Raw genomic sequence first — 20,739 nt, 5'->3', positions numbered from 1 at the left:
AAAAATGTTCTCTGGTCCGATGAAGAATGGGAGCATAAAGCCACACACAATGAGATGGTTTGAGTGTGTGGTGGCCCGCTGAGGACCTGAAAGTATTGTTAAGCCAGATAGAATGAAGTTTGGCAAATCGGTAAGATAACTATGTATAAAACAACATACAAAATAATACAGTATGTGCAATGTATTGTTTGATGAAATATTATGTATGTTTTGTATGAAAACCGCTTAGGTTTAAGCGGTCTAGAAATTTTGAAAATAAAACATTATTTCCTCTGGATCATCATTTATGTTCAGGTTTCCATGTTTATAGCCAATCAATTATGTTAATTCTAAGTACTTATATTATAAGCCCTCTCAACTGAAGAATTTCTTGGACAATAAATTTCCTATTACTGTCTCTTCTTCAGTTTGGGGCATTAGAGGATAAAGATTGGAATTAGGCTCACTATATATAGCCTGGCAGATGATTACTTGTTAATCTAGCCTGCTTTTCATGTTTGTTCCCCTCACTTTTTAGTGTGATTCAAAAATGGCCACATGCTAATTTTACAATTAGCATTTGGCTATTTGCATGTAAGCCCTTATTATCACTTATTTTCTGCAGGTGACCCTTCATTCAACTAAAAAAAAAGCCTTCTGTCCATTCTCTCTTTTAGGCAGATTTTCCTCGACATTTAGAAAACCTCTTGCTTCTCCGTTATTGCTCCAACTCTCTGGAACTCTCCCTCTCTGTATCTTAGGACTGAACAATCATTCAGGAACTTCAAATCTCAATTAAAAGCTGACTTTTTTTATGATGGCCTTTGATTCTACAACTTCTTAAGTTTAAATTATTCTTAACACCTTTTTTTCTTTCACTGATCTCTAAACGTAGACCCTCTCTACTTAAGAGTTATTACCATATTTTTTGGACCATAAGATGCACCAGCCCATAAGACGCACCCACCTGTAGAGAAGGAAAAACCAAGAAAAAAAAATTTGGTTCAGAGGTTGGATAAGCTGGGGCTCTTCTCCCTGGAAAAAAGGAGGCTCAGGGGAGATATGATAGAGACCTTCAAGATCATGAGGGGCATAGAGAGGGTGGATAGGGACAGATTCTTCAGACTGAAGGGGACAACAGGTACGAGGGGGCACTCGGAGAAACTGAAGGGAGATAGGTTCAAAACAAATGCAAGGAAGTTTTTTTTCACCCAGAGGGTCGTGGACACTTGGAATGCGCTGCCGGAGGAGGTGGTCGGGCAGAGTACGGTACAGGGATTCAAACAGGGATTGGACGGATTCCTGAGGGATAAAGGGATCGTGGGATACTGAGAGAAGTATCCAGGAAATAAGTATAGAAACCCGACCAGGTCGTGCATGTGCAAAACCGGAGGGTTAGGACTTCGATGGGAAGATAGGACTTCAATGGGAAACCAGGGTGGCAAGGGGGCCCCTTCTGGTGATTCAGACAGGTGACCTGTTTGGGCCGCCGCGGGAGCGGACTGCTGGGCATGATGGACCTATGGTCTGACCCGGCGGAGGCACTGCTTATGTTCCCTCCTCTACACGTAGGTGCATCTGGTGGTCTGGTGCTTCTGATGCTAGGAAGCCCAAAGCCACCCACAGCCGCACAAAGCCACCTGCATCCAAAGCCACCAGAAGCCGCCCGTAGTCCCCCTGGTACCTTTTTTAGTGGTGGTGGTCCACCTTGGTCTCCTGGACGGCTGCCTTGGTCTTTAGAAGAGCGATGCACAATGCAGGTTGCTTCCTGCCTGGTCCTGCACCGCTCTGTGATTGGCAGGAAGCGCAAACGCCGTACTCCTGCATTGTGCATCACTCTTCTAAAGATCAAGGCAGCCGTCCAGGAGACTACGCTGGACCACGGCCACTAAAAAAGGTTACGGGGGGGGGAGGGGAACACAGTGTATTCGGTCCATAAGGTGCACCCCCTTTTTAGGGGTGGAGAAAGTGCATCTTATGGTCCGAAAAACACAAACTACGATTTTCTTGCAGGAGCTGTTTTCCCCCAATACCTACCCATTTGTGTTCCTCATTCTCGTACTATCCTTGATATATATTGTAATCTTTCCTTACCTTCTATTCATTTTGTATCTCTTGATTTTGTGATGTGTTTTAGTATATTTTTCTCATTGTTTTAATAGTCCCTACCTTGTTTTTAAATTGTAAACTGCTTAGACTGAACTTCTATTAATATTGGTGGTATATCAAATAAACTGAACTAAACTATTTTGTAGGTGGTAAGGGCTCTCCCACTAATCGGTCAGCACATGCAAATGCCTTTATGCTAACTGATTAGCCTACTCTCTGCCCTCAAATATGCCTCCTGTGCTGAAAAAATAAAATGTTTTTTTTAAGCTTGTGGGTGGTGCACGCCAAACCTGTAATTAGAGTGTGACTCCTGAGCGAGGTCCACTAGCACCATTTTTAAGCAGAAATAAGCACACATTAGTGCTTAGCACTGCTTAGTGAAGGGGCCCATATGTTTGTCATAGTTCCTCAGCAAGAAGTAGAATTTTCTTGTATGTTTATTTGAAACTGCTTAAATTAATATTTTTTTAAATATGTGTTTTTGGTATGAGTTATTCTCATCTGCTCTTCATAAATTCCTAAGAGTTAATAATCTTGTCTCCAATATGAAAGAGACTACACTTCTGCTTGACTTTCCCTTTATATGTCTCCAATATGCTTTTCACCCGTGCCCTGCTAGGCTCCCTATCTTAAAACCAAAAAAACTCTGTGGAGTGACGATGTTCCCAAATGGACTTTATTTGAAAGTATCAAAGTTCCAAAGGTACACTAAAATCATCCACATAAAATAATTCCATCCACATAAGAGCCTTAAAGGACCTAATCCGCTAGGGATACAGGACCCAACACGGTCCACGTTTCGACAAAAAGTCTTCTTCAGGGGTCCCTGGGGGTCCTATAAAGGTGAATATGTGGGAAACAATTTTGTGGTGAACCGGAAGTGAGACACTGCTTGTAGGCTCCCTATGTTACCCAAGTCCCCTCCCCCTAAACTATACATGCCCTTTATCCCTCCTAGTTCCCCTCTGTACATGAGAGCCTCACCTTGTACTTAGATCCACTGCCTATGGAATCTGTACACTTCTCCTTGATGATAATTTGTTAGCCTTTAATATTGTACCTAGGCTACCCTCTGTTCTCTGTAACCCCACTAATCCTTCTGTTACCCTACTCTCTAAATCTGTGTTTGTTCTACTGGTACCCGCCCTGAGCTTTCTGGGAGGGCTAGAAATAAATCAAAATAAATCAATAAAAGTCTGGGCCCTCTTCAGCTATAGAAACACCTTATAGGCTTTTTTTTTTTTACACTAGACTGTAATGGTGGGTTTACTCGTAAAGCATAGCTTTGATTTATTACATCTTGTGTTCCCATGTTCACCACTTAAACCTCTTCTCGCCTTGTTAGAGCCTAGAGCATTTCTGCTGTTATCATTACAAATGCAGAAGAAACGCTGCATCATGTTTTCAGATGAAAGGTTTTCTCATCTCTCTTCTGCATCTTCCCCTGGTGCCAACCGTCGCTAATGCTCAAAACTGAACTGATCAGCCCGTGTTTTTCAGCTATCAACACAGTCCTTGGATTAACTCCATGATCTTACTGGTTGAAAGCAGAGCATCAACAGATTACAATCAAATACACACACAAAAAAATTCTTCTTTAATTGCTCTGAAATTTGGCAATTAGATCCGGTAACTATTTCTCTGGAGGTCTGTTTCATTCAGGGGAATAAACTGTTACACAGACTGGAGGCGGTTAAGTATCTCAAGTGTACTGCTCTATCCACAGAGACCTCCAGCATTTTCTGATGGGGGAAGAGAACTGTTTGCCATGCTTACCCTGCTGAATTCTTTAGGAGTCGAATCATCTGTGAGAAAACAAAAACAAACAATTAGCCATGGTCAGAAACTTCTAGAATGAAAACTGAATAGGCCATATCCTTTCAAGAAACTGACAAGCCATCTGGCATTGTACAATTTTTAACGGAAATATTCTATGTCTATTTGTAGTGTGAGAACCATAAAAATAAACAGCTTTTATAACCCTAAACTGAAATAAAAATAGTCCTACAAGTATTAGGTCCAGATGTACTAAATGACTGATCCTTTATGAACTTGCAGAATCACCATTTAGAATTTCTAGAAATTAAGGAATATGGTGGTTGTGACACAATATGATGGTTATTCTATTTGATGTTCAATAGGCCTATAAGTTAAAGCACTGATCAGTCACTCATTTGTTTCATTGACATGCAACTATTTCACTCATGCCTTGCTAAAGCCTTTTAAAATGGATCTTTTCCAAGGCACAATCTCATTTGTTATTCAGATCTGCTCTGATCATCATCTGAATCATACTGAGCTCTATTTTCTAAAAATATCCTATTATCACCCAGGCCATTAGTGGTCATTTACATAGTTTGATGAGGTCATAGTCTGATGAAGTCATTGTGCACAAGCAGTTTGCAGTATTGCTAGAGTAATGCCATGACATCATATACCCCAATTCCGTGTACTCCATTTTCTGGGGATAGTCAAAGCAGTTTTGAAAGAGAAGGAGGAGAGAAGCTGATATGCACGGATGGGGAGAGGGGCCTTGGGGTTATAGGGACCTTGGGGTTATAGTGTCCGAAGATCTAAAGGCGAAAAAACAGTGTGACAAGGCAGTGGCTGCTGCCAGAAGGATGCTGGGCTGTATAAAGAGAGGCTAGTCAGTAGAAGGAAGAAGGTGTTGATGCCTCTGTACAGGTCATTGGTGAGGCCCCACTTGGAGTATTGTGTTCAGTTTTGGAGACCGTATCTGGCGAAAGACGTAAGAAGACTTGAGGCGGTCCAGAAGAGGGCGACGAAAATGACAGGAGGCTTGCGCCAGAAGACGCATGAGGAGAGACTGGAAGCCCTGAATATGTATACCCTAGAGGAAAGGAGAGACAGGGGAGATATGATTCAGACGTTCAAATACTTGAAGGGTATTAACGTAGAACAAAATCTTTTCCAGAGAAAGGAAAATGGTAAAACCAGAGGACATAATTTGAGGTTGAGGGGTGGTAGATTCAGGGGCAATGTTAGGAAATTCTACTTTACGGAGAGGGTAGTGGATGCCTGGAATGCGCTCCCGAGCGAGGTGGTGGAAAGTAAAACTGTGACTGAGTTCAAAGAAGCGTGGGATGAACACAGAAGATTTAGAATCAGAAAATAATATTAAATATTGAACTAGACCAGTTACTGGGCAGACTTGCATGGTCTGTGTCTGTGTATGGCCGTTTGGTGGAGGATGGGCAGGGGAGGGCTTCAATGGCTGGGAAGGTGTAGATGGGCTGGAGTAAGTCTTAACAGAGATTTCGGCAGTTGGAACCCAAGCACAGTACCGGGTAAAGCTTTGGATTCTTGCCCAGAAATAGCTAAGAAGAAAAATTACAAAAATAAAATAATTAAAAAAAAAATAATAATAATTTAAATTGATTCAGGTTGGGCAGACTGGATGGACCATTCGGGTCTTTATCTGCCGTCATCTACTATGTTACTATGTTACTATGAAAGCCTACTTATGTACTCAGACTCAAGCAGTGATGGGTTTCTAGATACCGATTAGTATTAGTTTACTTGGATATAGAGAAATAAAAGTTCAATAAGATGTAACTAATTACTGTGTATTTATTAAACTAACCCAGGGTTTCTCAAACAAGTCCTCAGGATGCACTCAATCAGTCTGGTTTCCCGATATTCCCAAGGGAAGATTAGGGGGTTCTTTTATCAAGCCGCGCTAGCAGGGGTAGCACATTGGACATTTCATCATGCGCTAACCCCTGCGGCCGGCTAAAAAACTAACGCCTGCTCAATGCAGGTGTTAGCAGCTAGCGCGGCAGGCGGTTTAACGCGCGATATTATGCGTGTTAAACCCCTACCGCAGCTTGATAAAAGGACCCCTAGGTCTTTACTTCAATGATCTTCTTTCTGTTAACATGGCTTATGACAAGTGGGTTTACTCCCAATTGAGAGCTGTCACAGAAGGAATCAAACAATTTTTCTTTAACTCTGCCTCCTTGTTCTTCAGCTCCACCTCCTTGCTCAATGGGCTGTACTGTTGATAATCACTAAAATAGGAAACATAAGAAGGGGCATGGGGGAGAGACTCAAGATGGCGTGCGACTGAGTCATGCTGGAATGGGCTCCGATTCTTACTCTCCATTTCCTTGAATTCTTTCTTGAACTTTTGGAGATATGGGTAAGAGGAAGGGAAAAACTAGGACTTACTCCTTGGAGTCCTTTCCACTTCCCCTTTCCACCATTGAAAGATTAGTTGCCGAACAGCACTTCCTCCCTTCCTAACTCCCATCCCGTGCAGCATCTGCCCTTCCCTGCCTTCCCAAACTCCTTCCAGTCCGTGCAATATCTGTTCTTCTTGCTTTCCCACCCCACTCCCCGCATCTGTCCTTTCCTCATTCCCAACTCCAGACCCCCCTCCCTCTCCCTCTCAACTGGATCCTGTGGTACAACCTCTCCCCAGTTTCCAACTCCTCCACCTATCACTGCCCCACTGCTGCAATTAAAAATCTTGAAGCAGCTGGCGGCACAACGAAGGAAGCCTCTGGGTGTCAGCCTGCCCTGGAAGTGTTCTTTCTACAGCACTTCCTCTTCCCGCATAGCCAGGATGCTGCAGAAAGAACACTTCGGGGGCAGGCTGATAGCCTGCCGGCTGCCCAAAGATTTTCAAATATAGCGGCAGGGAGGTGGTAGGTGGTGGAGTCCAGAGAGCCATACTTCCGACTGCCAATTTTTGGAGAGATCATGGCCCCTGTGGCCTCCCCCATTCCGATACCTATGCCTTGGTGAATGTGTGTAGGGCTGTTGCCAGACCAAAGGGAAGCACAGAGAATTGGAAACGTCTCCCCAGAACATGGAACCTCAGATACTTTCTATACTCCTGGAATATGGAATATGCAGATAGGCCTCTGTTAAATCTAGGGAGGCTAAAAATTTATCTGGAGCCATCACCTCAATGACCGAAAGGTCTCCATTTGGAACCGCAGCACTTTTAGTACTAAATTGACGGACTTCAGGTCCAAGATTGGTCTCCAGTTATCTGAGTCTTTTTTGGGTATTATGAAGTATATAGAGCATCTGCTTAAGCCAGATTCTCTGGGAGGCATGAATTCTATGGCTCGAATGTCTAAGAGCTTTGTCACTGTCACCTAGAATTTGACTGCTTTCTCTGGCCATGGGATACACCTTTGACATTGTCCTAGGAACCCACAAGGAGCTCTGTGAGGTGTCTCAAAGCTCCATGACTAGCAAACTAATGTCAGGATGCGAGGGATAAAATGTAGTCAGTCTTAGAGCCGCTCATAACGGAGAACTGTGAAGCCGAGGACTGTGGAACTTCCTTAGGGAATACAGATTTAATTTCCTAAGGGAATCCAGCAATGCTGTTGGCTTGAAGAGTTAGCCTACGGCTGGGTCCTCACCTTGATCAAGGGCTACCACTATCTCTTGACAGGTGGCCTTTGTTTGAGACCTCGAATCTCCTAAAACTGAAGATTCACTCTAGGGTAGTAAAGGCATTGATGGACTCTGACCTTCAATCTCCCCAATCCTTTTCTGACTGGTCGTCTGGTTCCAGATCACCTTCCATGGGCACAGATGGACCCCAAAACATAAAAAAGCTTTCCACATGAGACTCACAAAATCAGGGGTAAAGCCCGAGTAGGGAGCCCAAAGGATCCCTTCAGGGACTCACCTAATCATCACTTGGGCTCTCCAGCATCCACGCATTTGCGTTTCACCAAATTACTCTCCAAGGATTCCGCGAATGATTTCCTCCCTGACAAACGATTCCCCAGCCCTAGCGGTACCAGAGGGGAGTAAGCCACATAGGACATGATCACTCCTCAGTCGACCATCCATCAAAAACCTGATACGAAACAGAGGTAGAAAGGTCTGAGGAGTCCATAATAAACAATTTTATGTAAAATCAAGACATTTTGAGGCAGATAAGAGGCTTTTTAATCCAAATTGGAAAATTCACAATGGTCACTACAGCAGCATTTTGGTACAAAAAAAACAAAACCCCAGACCAGGAAAACTACAACAGGTTATAAAAAATTCAGGTAAGGGGATTTTAGAAGTGGGGGACCCTATATCTAGCCCAAGAAACCACCAAAACTGACTTTTGGAGACTCTTCCCCCCCCCCCCAATAGGTTATAATGGTCTTACTCACTGTGTTGTGCTGTTCTGGTGCTATAGCCTGCCTCAGCTCTCATTGCAGCTGGACAGTGGAGAAGACCTTTGCCTCAAACAAGTAAATCCTCAGTCCAGGACCCTTCAGTCTTTGGTCTGCCAGTCAGTTCAGTGCTGGACTAAGACCTCAAAACTCCAAGATCCACATGCCACTATTGAGAGCAGAAAGATACAGCCGGTAGCCGTCAAAGCCCTCTCAGACCACCGTGGGGCCAAACAGCCTGCACTCGAGTGCCTGATAAATCAGGGCGAGCCTTGCTTTAGGGGAGTGATCCTTAAGCTCCTTAACTATTAGTTCAGGATGGCTAGACAGGTTCTTTCACAAATGCTCTGCCAGCAACAGACAGCAGGTCTGCATCCTCTCCCAGGCAGAGCTGCCCGAAGGCCACTGAGGACCTCTTGAGCACTGCATGCCCCAAAACTACATAAAAGCCCCAAAATAACAATAACTTCTCAGAGCAGATTGGAAAGATATCTTCCAGCTCGCTTGTAGAAGGAAAAACTAAGAGAGGCAGTACAGCCCACTGGGGAGGAGGTGGAGCTAAATTGTTTGATTCCTTCTGCAATAGCTCACGATTGAGGGAAGTAAGCCCATTTGTTAGGACTCATATGCCTTGTGTAACAGAATAAATATTTGCATATAGTGAAGACAGTATCTGCAGATTCCATGTATAATTTTTTGGAGATCCTAAGAACCTGTGTGCTAAGTATTAGGTTAGGACATACTCAGTCAGATAGGTGTATTTATTAATAGCTTCAAAGCTAGTCTTTTCACATCAATGTTATCATTCAAATATACAAATAGTACTGCTTTTTTTTTTTGCATTTATATTATACATATTTCACAGAGATGAAATACAAAGAAATTGATAGTCCACATCAAGTGCTGCTCTTCTAACTCTAGCCTTCTAGGACTCCCCTAATTCAAAACAAAATCTAGTAACAAGCAAGCTCCAAGATTAAAATGTCAAAGGTGACATGGAAATATTCTTCAGGCCACCCTGAATATCCAAGTTCAGATCCTAGGAAGAAACTTCATAGCTATTCAAACTGTGACATGCAAAGCTGAAATGATGAAACACTTTGAAGCACAGGACTTGAGAGACATTGGTTTCTTCACTCAATACCAGACAGTATTCTTACTAGAGGTCTGCACGGGAACGGGGTTCGCGGGAATCCTGCGGGTCCCGCGGGGGTCCCGCAGGAATCCCACCTAACACACGGGACTCCCATGGGGACCCCCCTCTAGCCAACGGGACTCCCACGGAGATGGAAGGCTTTGGAAGCAGGTTCGTCCATATAATATAATGGACACGTCAGCCTTAGTAAAAGAGGGGGTTTATAAGTTAATTACCTGAACAGAAAACAAAAAAAGGGTTCCACCAAAGAGATTCCACAAGGAAAATAGCAGCGCAAACACAAAAGAAACAGTGGAATTGATGATCCTGTCAGAAGTAATTGCTGCTTTTTATGGGGACGGGCAGGGATGGAGGTAATTCCTTGTGGGGATGGGTGGGGACGGAGAGGATCCTAACGGGGACAGGTGGGGACGGAGAGGATCCTGGCGGGGACAGATGGGATTTCTGTCCCCGTGCAACTCTCTAATTCTTACTTGACTACAAACATATCACCCTCCATATTTGTATTTTTCAAGTCTTTACAGCTTTGAACATATACACTCCTCACTTACTTACAATATCATCCTGAGTTCATTTTGTTAATGAAATAAACATTGCTCCCAAAACTAAAAACAAAATACTTTAATCCAACAAAATTCTAGTGGTAGACCTTTATTTCAATTTATCAATTAAAATAGGGACAATGATGAAGGGGGTGGGGCTGCTGATCAAATAAAAAGCCATCCTCAATAATTTCACTTTGCACTGACACTCATATAACTATTTGGAGCAAGATTTTGAGTGATTTCATTGAATACATGTTTAGTTTAATGGATACCAGAAGTAGACGATGGTGTGCACTTAAGTCAGGTAGAACTGCCATTGTGGACTATTCTACTGAAGCAACGGAGAAGTGGTCATTAAGCAGCTTTGGATACTGCTTTGATAATATCACAATACTGAAGGTCTTCCACCCTTTTTCTAAGGATACTTTACATTCTGAATACACTTCCCCCTCCGCATTCGCGGTTTCTCCATTTGCGGTTTCAGATAATTGCGATTTTTTTCTGGGGAGGGGGAAAATTAAAAAAACAGTCTAAACTTTTAAAAATCCCATATTTTTTCCTTCCCTGCCGCCTTCCCGGCCTTACCTGGTGGTCTAGAGGGCTTTCGGGGCAGGAGCGATCTTCCTACGCTCCGGCCCCATGCAGATCGCCATGAGGAAATGGCTGCTGGGAGTTCCCGTAGTCTCTCGAGACTACGTCGGGAACTCCCTACAGCCATTTCCTCATGGCAATCTGCAAGGGGCAGGAGCGTAGGAAGATCGCTCCTGCCCCGAAAGCCCTCTAGACCACCAGGTAAGGCCGGGAAGGCGGCAGGGAGGTGGGGGTGGGTCAGAGCCGGATTCGCCATTCGCGGTCCAGCTCTGCCATATCCCCCGCGAATGACGAAGGAGAATGTAGTGCCAAGGATTTGTTTAAGCACTGTACTCTGCTCATGGAATGTGTGTGCATATCAGTGCATGCTCTGGCTCTCTGCGTGTCTGCTATGTTTCAGTTTGTTAAAGTTTCTATGCTACAGAAGCTGGGACTACTTTCTCCACAGACCTTATTTCTCTGGAAGCCTCGGTCCAATTTAAACTATTTTCAACTTAGGGCTCCTTTTACTAAGCTGCATTAGCGTTTTTAGCGCAAGCAGCATTTTAGCGTGTGCTAAACCCGCGCTCCGCGGCTAGAACTAACGCCAGCTCAATGCTGGCGTTAAGGTCTAGTGCGGGCGGCAATTTAGCGCGTGCGCTATTCCGCGCGTTAAAGCCCTAACGCAGCTTAGTAAAAGGAGCCCTTAATGTGTCTTTTCACTTGTTTCTCTACCTCCTCCCCCCTCCCCCCCACCCCACCACCACAAAAACACAGCAAATCTTGTCTCATTCTGCTGAATGTTTGGAAGTTATTTTGCCCACAGACAGTCATGCTTTAGCCTCTTATATATAATTTCTTTCCAACATCCATTGAGTTGGCAAAAATAAATACATTTCTATTCTTTTAAGTCCTGTGGTTTACAGATTGAAAGGTGGTTTTTTGGCTTGTTTGTTTTTTTGCAAACAGCCAATCTGTGAGCAGTAACTACATCAACATACATGCTTAATTCTTCTCCCTCCAGGGCAATTAGCTTAATCCATGTATAATTTATAAATCAACAATTCTACGGGTCTTGCCATTCTAGTCAAACACGTGTTTGTGCTTTCAATAACTTCTGCTTTTCATTCATTTTTGTGTACAATTTCCTTTTGCCTGAAGCACTTGTAGAAATAAGTCTTCCTCATGACAGCTTGCTGCTATACATGATTGACCAATGCCTTTTAGCACCATGTAACTACAGTATTTGTGTTGACAATGGCTCTCTTATTCAACAAAAGAGGCTTACCAATCAGAATAAATGATGTCCATCAACAGGGCTTGTCCTCTTAGAATTAAACATCAAGAAGCTCAATTTACCCTCTAGTGTTCTAGGAACTAGCCCTTCTAACATCCATAAGAACATAATAGCCTTACTGGGTCAGACCAATGGTCCATCAAGCCCAGTAGGTGAATTGCCCCAGCAAGTCAGATTTATAGGTGATGTGTCTGAAGTATAAATTTAGAAAATGTTTTGATATCTGGCGAATTCTCCATTTTAATGCTCAGGAGTTTTCCTTTTGCTCCCAAGTTCATAAATCATTTTCAAGAATAGATTATGTATTTGTATCAGATCAATTAGTTCAACAGGTAACCAAAGCTGGCATAGACTCAATTGCTTTATCAGATCATGCTGGAGTTTGGATCGAATTAAAATTTGAGGAACAAGATTGTAATAGGCCTGAATGGAGGTTCAATAATACATTGCTTGCAGGTTCTGACTTTATTGAAGAATTTCAACTAAAAATGAATGATTATTTTCAAATCAATGCCTCAAAGGAAATCTCTTTAGAAACACTATGGGATGCTTTCAAAGCTACCATGAGAGGGCAAATTATCTCATATTTAGCACATGTTAGGAAACAACTTAAATTGGAATTCTCTAATTTGGAACAAAAGATTAAGGACTTAAGAGTCACAATTGGTCTTGAAATGGGAACAAAATACTTTGCAGGCCCTCTTAAAAGCTAAATACAAATACAATGAGATTTCCTCTCAAATGGCTAGGAAAGAGCTGTTTTCTCAACAGGCTCTGTATTATGGAAACTCAAATAAAGCGGGAAGAGTATTAGCTGATTATCTTAAAGCTAAATAAAGGAAAGTAAAAATTGTGGCTATCACAGATGAGAATGGGGAAACTCATTCTCAAATGGCGTACCAAGGGGGGGGGCGGGGGGGACGGTCCGCCCCAGGTACCAAGCCCTGAGGGGGTGCTCCCGGTCCGGTCCAGTTCCCCCCCCTGCGCCGGGTGTCGCGTCTGGAAACAGCCTGCAGCAAGATCGCGATGCCAGAGATTTTTGCCTGCTTCGACTGTTTCCTCCGCCACGGTCCTGCCCCTCCTCTGATGTCAGAGGAGGGACGGGACCGCGGCGGAGGAAACAGCCGAAGCAGGCAAAGATCTCTGGCATCGCGCGATCTTGTTGCAGGCTGTTTCCCCAGGGCAGTAGCGTACCAAGGTGGGCGAGGGGGAGGTCCATCCCGGGTGCCGCCTTAGGGGGGGGGTGCACAGCTGGCCCGGTCCCTATCGCGCTCCTACCCTCCCAGCGAAAGCAGCATCGGAGCCATTATCGAAAAAGGTAATGGCGCCAGGCCTTGGAGAACCAAGGCAGACCGCTTCTCCCCCCTCCCAGCCGAAACCCCGCTGACCATCCTATCTCTCCCCCCCCCCAAGTGAACCTTTCCGACCCTCCCAGCGAAAGCAGCAAACCTCCCTCCAATAGCGTCGGCTTTATCCTCCCTCTGCCGCATCACTGATGACGTCATCAGTAACGCGGCAGAGGGAGGAGAAAGCCGCGAAGGAGGTTTGCTGCTCTCGCTGGGAAGGTCGGAAAGGTTCATGGGGGGGAGAGATAGGAGGGTCAGCGGGGGTTCGGCTGGGAGGGGGGAGAAGCGGACTGCCTCGGTGCTCCATTACCTTCTTCGGGCAGCAGCAGCGTTTACAATTCACTGCTGTTGCCGGCTTCAGGCCTTGTTCTCTGCCGGGTCCTGCCTATTTCCAGTTTTCATGAAGACAGGACCCGACAGAGAGGAAGGCCTGAAGCGGGCAACAGCAGTGAATTGTGAATGCTGCTGCTGCCCGATGAAGTTCAGGACATCAGGACATCGGGGAAGGAGCAGGGAGAAATCGGCTGCTGGCTTGGGGGTGAGGGTAGGGAAAGAATCGTGGAAGTGGAGAAATCGGCACGATGGCTTTGTGCGGGCTAGGGGGAGAGAGAAAGAAAGGAAAAAATAAAGAGGGGGCCAGGGGGAGAGAGAAAGAAAGGCAGAAAGAAAGAGGGGTCAGGGGGAGAGAGAAAGAAAGGCAGAAAGAAAGAGGGGGACCAAGGGGAGAGAAAGAAAGGCAGAAATAAAGAGGGGGTCAAGGGGGAGAGAAAGAAAGGCAGAAAGAAAGAGGGGGGCCAGGAGGAGAGAGAAAGAAAGGCAGAAATAAAGAGGGGAGCCAGGGGGAGAGAGAAAGAAGAAGGACCAGAAGAAGGACCAGAGACTCATGAAATCACCAGACAAAAAAGTAGGAAAAATGATTTTTATTTTCAACTTAGTGATCAAAATGTGTCCGTTTTGAAAATTTATATCTGCTGTCTATATTTTGCACTATGGCCCCCTTTTACTAAACCGCAATAGAGTTTTTTAGCGCAGGGAGCCTATGAGCGTCGAGAGCAGCGTGGGGCATTCAGCGCAGCTCCCTACGCTAAAAACCGCAATCGCAGTTTAGTAAAAAGGGAGGGGGAATATTTGTCTATTTTTGTATAGTTGTTACTGAGGTGACATTGCATAAAGTCATCTGCCTTGACCTCTTTGAAAACCCGCGGAATATAAATGATAATTAACATTTTCTCTGCGTACAGCGTGCTTTGTGTTTTTAAAATTTTATTGTTGGTAGATCATTTTGACTTGGCCACAAAGGTAAGGGGGAGGGAGGGGAACTGCTGAAAGACATCTAGTAATCCTTGCAGGCTTGACTGCAGGGAATTATTTTTGTAAAATCATGTTTTGTTATGTGACTGGCATTATCTAGACTTTAATTTCTATGAATGAATAGAATGAAAATGATATAAAATTACTTGCTTGTTTTTATGTGCGTGCGCTGAAGGAAAGTGGAGAGAGAGTGGGCTGAGGATGCTGAAGGGAAATGGGGAAGAAAGTGGGGAGAAGACGCTGATTTATAAATTGACAATTGTACAGAATATTGTTTCTTTTTATACTTTAATATAAACAATTCAAGGCTTGTGTGGATGGAATCAGGTGGTTTGCGGGGATGGGGACCGAGCTTACGGGGATTAGTCCAATAAAATGGTATTTTTTTATTTCTCATTATTTGTTTTATTTTTATTTGTTAATTTATAAAGTGGTGATTGTTATGTATCAGTTTTTTCAAATTTACATCTACTGTCTTTATATTTTGCACTGTATTAGAGGACATGTGTTACTGTTTTTTGTGGTGTTGCATTGTATCCAGGGTCTGGTTTCTTGGCGGATCAGTTTAACTTTTGTCTACATATTTCTATTTTTAGTTTGTGATTATTCCATTTTGGGCGAGGGTGTATCTCTGTTCTGTGTGTATGAAAAAGACATAGTTTTCAGTTGGCATTGACTACAGGACCAATTGACTGTGCGGGATCTGGCTTGTTTAGTTTTACAATGTATGTGTTGGTGTTCTAGTGCTCACTGCAGTGTTTAAGATGCAGCCTTTTCCTAGGTACACTCTTGTGGTGCGATATGTAGATTGGTACTAAAAATCATATTTTTCATATAGATGGGGGGGGTGTCAAAAAATGATGGGCCCCGGGTGCCACATACCCTAGGTACGCCACTGCAAATGGGAAATATCTTAAAACAATTTTTGAAATATTCTAAAGCTTTATATTCTCCTGAGCTTTATTCAAATAAAGAACTTGAGGGTTTAGAGTTCTTGAAGTTAATTAAGGGGCCTAAAATTGCCGAGCATATAAAAGGAACTCTTGATGTGCCTATATCAATAAAAGAACTACAAGCAGCATTGAAGTCCCTTAGAGTTGGATCCGCTCCAGGTGGTGATGGGTTCACTGTAGTTTCACAAATCATTTCAAATTACCCTATTACCTCATTTATTAAATTTATATCAGGCTCAGCTGATTAAAGGTTGTATTACAGGTACTATGGCAGAATCTTTAACTATATTTTTGCCGAAGCCAAACAAAGATCCAACGTTGGTTTCAAATTACAGGCCTATTTCTTTGATAAATGTAGATGGAAAACTTCTGGCTAAGTTATTGGCTTTACGCTTGGCCATGGCTTTCCCTTATATTATTGGTATGCACTAAACGAGGTTCGTTGCTCAGAGACATTCTTCTAATAACACCAGACTGGCTTTTCACATGTTAAATCTAACAAAAGATATGGAAGATCCGGCCTTCTCTGTATCCTTGGATGCAGAGAAGGCCTTTGATCGTGTGGAATGGACCTTCATGTATCAAGCAATGGATTGGTTTTTGGTACTGGTTCTGGATTTATACAAATGATTCAAACCTTGTATAGTTCCCCTTATGCAAGATTATATGTTAATAATAATTTTTCTGAACGCTTTGTCTTAGAAGGAGAGTTAGACAAGGGTGTCCATTATCTCCTTTGCTTTTTGACATTGTATTGGAACCCTTGCTACTGGCTATTCAGCAGGCAAAGGAGATACAGGGTATTCCTTATGCAGGTCAAGAATACAAGGTCTCTGCTTATGCAGATGACATATTTCTTCATTTGAGGAATCCTGAACCACCATTCCGCATTTACTGGATCTGATTGATAAATTTGGAAAATTCTCTGGTTACATAATAAACTGGAGCAAATCAGAGGTTCTTCCACTAAATATATATTGTACAAAAGGATTATTTGATACATTCACTTTTCTTTGGAAGGAAGAGGGTATAAAATATTTAGGTATTTGGATAAAAAGTACACTGGAAGAAACTATGAAAGTAAATGAAAAATCTTTATTGCTGAAGGTCACAGAAATGTGTGAGCATTGGAACCCATTACATCTGTCTTGGTGGGGGAGAGTCCAAACAGTTAAGATGATGACTCTGCCTGTGGTTTGTTACCAAATGGGTATGTTACCGTTGTTTTTTCAGGAGTCCTTTTACAAAAAAATTAAATAGTATTCTGACAAAATTTATTTGGCTGGGGAAAACTGCGGGTATTGTTTTAGTATCTTTACAAAAGCCAATTGTGGAGGGTGGGATAAATTTCCCAAATTTTTATAGGTACCATCAAGCCTATATAATGCATCAGGGTATGTACTGAATCCTTCCTGAGCTCATGGAAAATCTTACAGACTGGTTATGGTTGGAATGGCAACTCATGTCTCCTCTGCGATTAGGTCACATTCTAAGTATCAAGTTACCTAGATTGTATAAGGACAATAGAATTTTACTAGACACGTGGCAACTTTAAAATTTATCAATAATTTAACACCTATTCCAATCCATAAATCCACGTGTCAGTCCCTCTGGCTGAAATCCAAGATTCAAATTGGTGGGTTTAAGGTCATTTGGAAACACTGGATGAAGGCAGGTATACGTACTTTGGATGATATTATATTCGACTAGTCACTAAGCCCATTACATAAACGGGTGCTAGAATATATGTATATTTGTCTTTGTCTCTCTCCCTCCCACTGTCTCTCTCTCTCCCTAGCTTCCTTTTTTTGTCTTTCTGTCCCTCTCCCTGTGTCTTTCCTCCAGGTATTTCCCTTCCCCTCCAAGTCCCTGTGCAGCAGTATCAGCATTTTCGTCCACCCCCCCCTTCCCTACTCTTAACACGATGTGGCCTGTTCCTTTTTGGCCTCTCCCCCTTCCCTCCCGCGGTGTAGCCTGCTCCAAGGGCCCCCCCTTCCCTTATCGTGTTTCCCGCAGGCAGGCCCAGCTTCTCCCTGCACGTACCGTTTTTTTTTTTGTTTTGTTTCCCTCCCTCGCGTTGCTAACTCTCGTTCCTTAACCCTCCTGCTGTGGTTGCATTATTCCTGCCTCAGTCCTGATCGTGGCACCCCAGAACTTGGTGCCGGTTTAACTCATTTTCAGGAGCAGACTGTGTTGAATCACCTTATAACTGGCTGAAATAAAAGGCTCAGTACTTCCACAGCATATGTCTGCAGGCATGTGCAGACAGCTTGGGCTCCAGTGGCGAGCTTTCGCCCTTGCCCAGGCGTCAGGAGCTGACATGACAGTGACAGCAAGACTGTCTGGTACTGAATGATGAGTTAGGCCTGCTGCCAGTAAGCATGGCTGGAAATAAGTCGCCATATGAGAGGGCAGGAGGTGCTAGCGGCCGGCAGCCGCTGCTCCGCCGGCGCGAGCACCTCTTCTATCCAGCGCAAGCGCCTCTTCCACACTGCATTCTTGTGCTGCCGCGGCCGACATCCAACTCGGGGGGAGCGAGGAATAGAGAGAGCGGAGAGGCGGCGAAAGCAAAATTACTGTAATGGAGCACTGGTGCGCAAGGGAATGACGGCGGCGGGGACGGCCAACTTACAGGAAGGGAGGGAACGCAGGCGGGGATCGTGCGAATAGCCACCGTTGCGTCTTTCAACAGGACTGACCGTAAGCCGTGCATGCGCACTTGCTATGTGTCGCTACAGCTCACGGAAAACCGGCGCACACATAGGAAGTGCGCATGCGCGGCCTAGCGTTTTATTATATTAGATGGTAAGCTGCTTGACTTTTCACGATTGCAACATAAATTTGGTCTTAACAAATCACAAAATTATAGATGGTTGCAGTTGAAGCAGGCCATTCAGGAGGGGTTCCCTGAATGGAAAAATCTTAATAATCAGCATAATTTGCCGGTCTTGTGTTTTCAGGTGGACTTCCTGGGACACCAGGCCACTCAGTGGTATAAATTAATATCTGGATTTTTGAATAAGAAACATTTGGAGCATTGAGATAAAGCAAATTATTGCGTCTCAATGGCCACGAATTTGGGCTTGGAGGATGAGATGTACAGCGTCATCATCTATGAGACAAACTTGGGTTTTTTGTTACATAGAGCAGTTTGGACCCCAGTTCGTTTACAGAAATTAGATAGCTCTAAGTCTAATAGATGCTGGCACTGTTATCTCGAAGCTGGGACATTAGATCATTTAATATTCTAATGTCCATTGATACTTAGTTTTTGGAAATCCATTTGGGGCCAAGAGAATAATCTACTGGAAAATCCGGTGGCATTATCATATGACAATGTGTTATTTGGTACTTCCATGAGAGCCAAGAGTCAAATCTCTTCTAATAATAATAAACTTTTGCTCATCATAACAGGGGTTGCCATACAGAAAATTATAAAAAATTGGAAAAATTGGGATCAGCTGAATTATAATTTTGGGTGGAATTCGTTATGCCAAATCTTTAAAATGGAGCGGGTAATAGCCATACAGCAGGGGCATTTTAAGAAATTTAGGGATGTTTGGAAGGCATTAACAAAATATTGTACAGAATGAATATTATTTTTTCCCTTTGTTCATACACGCCCAGGATGGAAAGGGGGGGGAGGGAATATTTTATGATTTATTATGCTGACCAAGGTGGGCAGACCTCGGCCTTGGAGGGCGAGGTATCACTCAGCACCTTGGGTCCTGGAGTTCCTCCGTGTCTCGGGATGATGTCAGGGACGCCTTCAACAGCTCAGGAAGCACCGGAGTTGATGTCTCCGTCGGCGCTGCAGGTTTCACCCCTGCCCCCGGAAGGGAATTACAGCTTGCCGACTTCCTTACAGCCGGCATTGAAGTCTGGAGGACTTCAAACTCGGAATGTAGCAGGGATGGGGGAGGCGGATTCTTTGGTGGAGCCTCCGGGAATATCTCTCTCTGCTTCTCTGATTAGACCAGCGGTGATCGACATGGAAGCGATCTGGAACGCTTTGGAAACTTTGCACAAGGTATGCTCCCAGTTTGTTGCCTCAGTTCAGAATTCCGATACTCAATTTAAAACTTTTGATGGCATGAAAATGTGCTCTTTAACATTGAAATGAGCCCTCTGGTGGATTCTTAAAAATCATCGAGGCATTTTTGAAGAGCGGCATCAGCTATTGGCAACAAAAAGCAGCGACTGGTCCAGGAGTGCCGTTACAGTGCCAGCACTTGTGTTTTGACTGTGGCTAATGGAAAAAAATGTGTATCTATATATCTTTAGTGGAGGGAAGTAAAATCACGCTTCTTTTGAGTTTTTGGGAGAGACAGGCATGTTTCATACGCGCTTGTTAAAAGCCAACGTTTCTTCTTGAGCATGTGTATGATACCCTAGTCTTGTGCATTTCTGGCTGTGGGTCTTGATAAAATTTTACATTAAAAACAAATTACAAGATTTACCTGAATTACAGTAGTTTTTTGGAGAGAAAGGCATGTTTTATGTGCGACTGAAAAAAGTCAACGTTGCTTCTCCCCTCCTCTCCCTTCTGTTCGTCCAATATTGCAGCAGGAGAGTATGTTTTGGGGTTTTTTTGTTTGTTTGTTTTACGGTGTTTTTATGCAAATGTAGGAAATCTTCGCTGCTGTCAGCCAATCTTATTTGCATGCACGAGTTTTTAAGAATGTCTCGGGTTTTTAGATTCGGTATCAAAACGGCTGCGGTAGCAGACCGTCGCTTTTTAACGCGGGGTTTTGCTAGTCTGGCCGCAGTCTGCAAGGGCCCCTTCACGCTTCTTTTCTCCATTCCTATTATATTGCTACCCCTTCAAAACAATCCCCCTCCCCTTCTCCCACCCTCAAGATACTCACTAACTCTATTATCTCTCTCCAAAGGCCTGTGGCTAGGGCTCAGCCTTCAACACAACACTTGTACCTCAACCCCTCCCTCCTGTGACTAGAGCAACCCTTTGCATTGGATAACTTGTACCACAGTATCTGAACTGCAAGGGGGAAGCACCGGAGAACTGTAGAGAACTAAACTCTGAAAAAACAGGTAATTTACTAATTTGTAGAATACTGGAAAAAATCCAAAGAGTTGCCAATTCTCACCTCCTGAATCTTGAATCCATTTGCATGGCTCTCCTCTGAAAAACTTTCTCGCCCAAGACACATGTCTAGTTTGCCTATGCCTTAATCTAGCTCTAGGTACAAGGATTTACACCAACTGAAACCTGGAGTAAATCCTCACATGTAAATTAGGTGTGGATCCCCTGGCGCATCTTTAGTGAATTCCCCTAACCCGCCCATGCCCCTCCC

The 20,739-nt window shown here is 43.8% G+C and overlaps 1 protein-coding gene across 6 annotated transcripts in view; it reads right to left on the bottom strand.

Annotated features, from left to right (window-relative positions):
* Positions 1-20,739, bottom strand: part of PDE10A (phosphodiesterase 10A) — a 590,210-nt gene that overhangs the window by 320,449 nt on the left and 249,022 nt on the right. For all 6 annotated transcript variants that reach the window (XM_033937273.1, XM_033937275.1, XM_033937278.1 and 3 more), the window contains one exon: positions 3,865-3,893. In XM_033937273.1, the coding sequence (XP_033793164.1) occupies positions 3,865-3,893 (29 nt within the window). The remainder of the gene's footprint in view (positions 1-3,864; positions 3,894-20,739) is intronic.

Source organism: Geotrypetes seraphini, chromosome 3 (assembly GCF_902459505.1).
Source record: "Geotrypetes seraphini chromosome 3, aGeoSer1.1, whole genome shotgun sequence".
Lineage (NCBI taxonomy): Eukaryota > Metazoa > Chordata > Amphibia > Gymnophiona > Dermophiidae > Geotrypetes > Geotrypetes seraphini.
Note: the sequence above shows the minus strand (reverse complement) of the source record. Positions and strands in the feature narration are given on the sequence as shown.